This window comes from Pinus tabuliformis, chromosome 1_2 (genome assembly GCF_031772625.1).
Source record: "Pinus tabuliformis cultivar Carrire ecotype Pingquan chromosome 1_2, CPIR1, whole genome shotgun sequence".
In the NCBI taxonomy this organism is placed as follows: domain Eukaryota; kingdom Viridiplantae; phylum Streptophyta; class Pinopsida; order Pinales; family Pinaceae; genus Pinus; species Pinus tabuliformis.
Genome location: NC_142298.1, coordinates 776,547,570 through 776,552,747, shown reverse-complemented (window position 1 = coordinate 776,552,747; position 5,178 = coordinate 776,547,570). Strand labels below are relative to the sequence as shown.

The following is a 5,178-nucleotide window of genomic DNA, read 5'->3' as shown; positions in this document are numbered from 1 at the left end:
CATGACACAAATTCAGAGTGGGACTCTGCATAACTTAAAGCTAAACGTGCTTAAGTACTGAGTGTCGTGAATACCAGAACAAATGAGAACTCCAACCTAGAATAGACGAGAGCTCTAAACCCAGAGCGTCCTTTGACAAAGGATAATATGCAACCACGATTCATTCCAAAACATGCCAAGCTGAAAACATGTGATTGGAAAGCTACAATTGACAAGATGCACTTTACAGGTACTAAACTTAAACTCCGAGTACATTTTACATGGTGTCGTAGTTATTTAAATTGATTATATTGATTAAAATAATGTGCACTAATATGGAATAGTAATATAGAATTGTGATATATAGCTTATTGCAAATTTTGGAATTGATCCCATGTGTTTCACACTAAAGAGATGCTTGACCTCCATGTAATTACTCCATGTTTAAAATTACAAGAGCACTTCAATCAAGATGGGGAGAATCTTCTCCGAGGTCATGTCATCATCTCCACTCATAAGATTTGTGGAGTTGAGTCACTAATGTAATTTGAGAACTTTGTAGGAGACTATCACATAAGATTATTTGGGTCATCAAGATAATTTGATAAATTTGGCATAAATTATCACCTAGTTAAGAGCATGGAGCCTGGGATTCAATAGGAAATGGAGTGGCCATTATTTTTAAGGTAAATTTAAAGTTCTATTCAACAAGATTTGGGAGTGCTCTAAATGTATGAGACCTTGTAAGAATTGTTTTGAATGAGTATTAGCTTAAGATTTATATAGGAATTTTTGTATTTAGGGAGTGCATAAGAGATTTAATTGGTTAGCTAGCAAAAATCATAATTTGGTTTCTTTAATGTGAAACAATGTTATTTTGAATTTTTCAGATAATATAAGATTAGAGATTTTTTTCTACCTACTGGGTTATATTTTCTTTTAGAAATTCAATACTTATTTTTTTACTATAAATAAATTTTGCTTTTAAGCCTTCAACACCCTAATTTTTTCAGGTTCAGGGCATGCTATAAAGCTAGAACTTGTCGTTGAATCTTCCTTCTTCAATCATTTTTTTTAATAGCTATAGATTTCTCTTTCTTCATTCACTTATTATTTTATTGAACTATATATTACTCCATTAATTTCTTAATATTTTTGGTAACTTATTTGATGGTTTTGATTTTATTTAAAAGACGAAACTTTTTATCAAATGGATTTTCAAAATAGTTTGTCTATTGGAGCAAGAACGTCACTCTACATGCATTGCTACTGAATGAGTTATGAGGATTGATTTTTCATTATTTAGAATCATTTAAAAAATCATAGAATTTTTCATTATTTAAAAATACTATTATTATTTTAGATAGTTGATTTTGAATGAGTTATTGTAAATTATATTTTTTTTCAGCCAACATGTACCAAGTAGGTGGGTTGGTCTTGTCAAATGAAATAATAACTAGTAACATATTATTCATAAGATGTTAAAGTATATCTAAGTAAAGATAATACATTGTGGTTTCACATAAAATGCATATAAAATGTTATGCATTCAAATTAATAAGTTATATGTCCTTGGGATCTTATGATATTAATTGCTCAAATACCTTGAGTATCAAGTATGCCAAACCAATTAAGCTTCATTATTATTTTCGAACCATCATTCATGACAATATCAAGTCCAACCATATATTTTTTAAATCCAATTTATCAAGTTTTTATTATAATTTTGAACTTAAAAATGATTATCTATTAATATTGCTAACATTCATAACTATCTTACTGTACATTTATTATTATTAAAAATTTAATAATAGTTCTTTCTTTATTTTTATATTTATATCAACATTTTATGATAAAGTAAAATAAATTATTTTTTAATTATATTTATCGTAAACTTCATTATATTACATTTTTTTATTTAAAAAACATGGCATACATCTCAACTGCAATTGGTTATCTATTACCATTTTTGAGTCATTAGTAAACTTTACAATCTAGGAATATTTTCACTTAATCTTCATATCAAATATTCTAGTGAAGTAGATTACTCTTTAAAAATCTATATATAAACGATTATTATTTTTTAAAATTAAATTTATATATTTTATTAATCTTTTAACTTATATAAATTACGGTAAAAGTATAAACTATTTTAATTATTTTATTGTTATTTAAATTAAAATCAAATTTTTATTTTATTATTGTTATTCTTTTAATCCAGTAAAACTATGTTGAGAGTAATCTGTGTTTATTAATGAAAACAATTTTAAAAAACCATTACCAAAAACTCAAATCACTTTAAAATTTGTTTATACATTCGCAAAATCAACTAATAAGATCAAATTGATTTCGAACATACCTATCATAGAACTTCCTTATAATGGTTACGAACAAAGTTTTACCAAATTAATACAAATTCCAAACCTGCCGCGTCCCATTCGCATAGGCAATGCATGTGGCATGTGCAATGAACTGGGAAAATGCACGGAAAAGGAATAAAAAAGCCTAACTGAAATGTAAACTCAGAGAAATAGCAATGCACTCGATTAAGATCCAGTTCAGTTGTCCGCACGTATTCAATTGCATTTGGGTAACGTGTACCACCAAATAATTTTTGTGATATATATATATATATATATATATGTGGCATGTGCAATGAACTGGGAAAATGCACGGAAAAGGAATAAAAAAGTCTAACTGAAATGTGGGCTAATGAAGACAACTGCACTTACGGTTGCCACGAAAGATGCCACCCCTGTCGTCTATCGAAACGGAAAAACGCGCCCCAGAAGAGATGAAGTACTCGTGTGATAATTCTGGGCCTTACACCTAACCTTATCCTCAACGCGCTCAGCGTCTCCCCTGAGTCAATCTCTTCGGTCTTACTCTTCAACAAAGCCGCCTGGGAATGGCATCTTCCTAGAATAATCCTGAGTTATGATTATATGCGAATCATCAGATATACCAGGTATAAATAAATAGATTCTCAAGCTTCATCTGTACTGAGTATTTCAATTTCTATTTTGATATCTAGCTTGCTTTGTATAAAAGGTTGCCAGGATTCATCTGCACTGAGAAATTTAATTTCATTTGTTATCTGGCTTGATTCGCACAAGTAGATCTCTAGGTTCAATCGGTACAATTCCAATTAGTTTCTTTTGCTATCTGGCGGGGTTTGCATTAATGGCTGTTATGTCAGGTGAAATTTCGAAGTGCAGGCCATTCTCTGACAAAAGAGTTCCCTGTGGTGGTACAAATTTTCTCTCCCATAGAGCTGGGGGTAGGAATTCCATACGGGTATGCAGCTCCTCCAACAATGATGATGGATCAGTTCATTCAGACAACAAGAATGCGGGGTTAAAGAGAAGAAGAAGAAGAGAGGATGTTATTTTGCATTGTGATGTTGACACGAGAGGATCCATGAGTTGGTGGCTTCCTCTCTTCGGTTGGTCTCAATCTGATCTGGAGCCATGGGCAGTCGACAACATAAACGAGTCGAAAACAGGAGCAGTGGACAAGAGTTCGGCTGATACTGAGAAGAGAATGGAGGAAGGTGCAGTACCAAAGCGCTCCAAGTTTGTCAGGGGGCGTTTGACTCCAGAGAAGGCAAAATTATTGAGAAAAAACCTTCGGGACACTTCTACGTTTCATGACATTATGTACCATTCTGCCATTGCTTCTCGTCTTGCCTCACCAGATAACGAAAGTAAGGACTTAGAGAAATTATGTCCTTGATAAAACCATGTTGCAGAAAGGCTTAGCTCACCATGTATGGACCTATATCCTCAGTATTTTTTTATGTAGATAGTTCAATGCAGAGTAATTCATGATTTAGACTTGAGAATTGGCTTACGTACAGTTTGAAAATTCTTATGTCGGAACGGGGAGTTATTTCAAGTTTTCACAATTGCCTAGTTTACTGTGAACACAGTTTTGAGGAGTGTTTAACGGGGAATTTCTGTATTGATTGATTACTGTATTAAATGTCATAGTTGGCCGCTGGTAATTATGGGACGTTTTTTAATAAAGAAAGCATAAAGATAATGTCACAGTTCACCGCTAGTAATAATGGACGTATTTCCTTTTTTTTATTAATTAAAAATAAATAAATAAAATCTATCATGGTAATTACATGTACACTTGAACCCCCACACAAAGTCACAGTGCATCAGAGTCCATATTATTCCATAAGGAGAGAATTTAATAGGGCCGGGCCGTTCAGTTAGAGTTTATATAGGAATCATATTAAGTTAATTTAAGGTTAATTTAATTAGACTATTTATGTATAGTGGTTATAGAAATTATATTGAGAGAATTTAATAGGATCATTTGTTTTTCAATTTTAGAAAATCATTCTTTAATTACAACGAATTGTTATTCTTTGTTACAAAGTAATTTATCTAATCATTCAGAAATTTGTAATATATTTTCTAAAAAAAAATCAAAACATAAGATTTATTTTTTTGAGATCATTGCAATGTCCAACAATATAAGAAAACAACTCAAACTTTCCACTACACAATTTTTCTTCACAGAAATATAACTTACTAAAATGATTTGAGGGCCTAATGATTGATGCATGTGTGCATTATGATATAGCATACATATTTAAATACTATAATACTCAAATTTAAGAATCAAACTTACATTGAACCATTTTTTACATGTCCACATATTGAATAGATATAAAGAAGACATACAAGTACTATTCATAAATCTAAGCAAACAAGACTAATAGCAAATGTAAGCAAGTGAAGTATGAAATAAGTACAAGCAAGTTGAGTAGGTAAAGAGAATGGAAGATGATTCAAATTGGAATTTTCTCCTTTGCAAGTAGAAGAAGATTCACCATAATCAATGTTTTTGATCTTCCATATCCATTACTAAAATGTAATTTTTGGATTCACCATAATCAATGTTTTTGATCTTCAATATCCACTACTAAAATATAATTTTAATAAATATGTCATACATGCATGTGTGAGCTCTATGACATTAAGATTATATTGTATAAATATGATCATGTTTCCTTTTTGGAGTGATAACGATATGGTAAAAAATCTGAAATTGAAAAAATATGAAATAATTTTCATTTCAGATTTGATAAGTAATTTTTTATTTTAATTTTCATTTGCTTGGGAAATAAATTTATGCCACCAAAAAACTAGGTAATGAAAACTTCAATTTTGAACCTAGTCG

At 30.6% G+C, this 5,178-nt stretch overlaps 1 protein-coding gene across 1 annotated transcript; it reads left to right on the top strand.

The window, feature by feature from the left end:
- The first annotated feature begins 2,845 nt into the window (after positions 1-2,845).
- On the top strand, positions 2,846-3,988 carry LOC149208161 (uncharacterized). Its single transcript, XM_089394011.1, has 2 exons — positions 2,846-2,947; positions 3,179-3,988. The coding sequence occupies exons 1-2, from the start codon at positions 2,917-2,919 to the stop codon at positions 3,712-3,714; spliced, it is 567 nt and encodes a 188-aa protein (XP_089250137.1). The 5' UTR covers positions 2,846-2,916; the 3' UTR covers positions 3,715-3,988.
- The last annotated feature ends 1,190 nt before the right edge of the window (positions 3,989-5,178 follow it).

Bases quoted from the DNA above. Each gene is read 5' to 3' on its own strand.
- LOC149208161 (XM_089394011.1), top strand. From the start codon at position 2,917: ATGATTATATGCGAATCATCAGATATACCAG. The intron at 2,948-3,178 runs GTATAAATAAAT...CTGTTATGTCAG, and splicing joins CGAATCATCAGATATACCAG to GTGAAATTTCGAAGTGCAGG.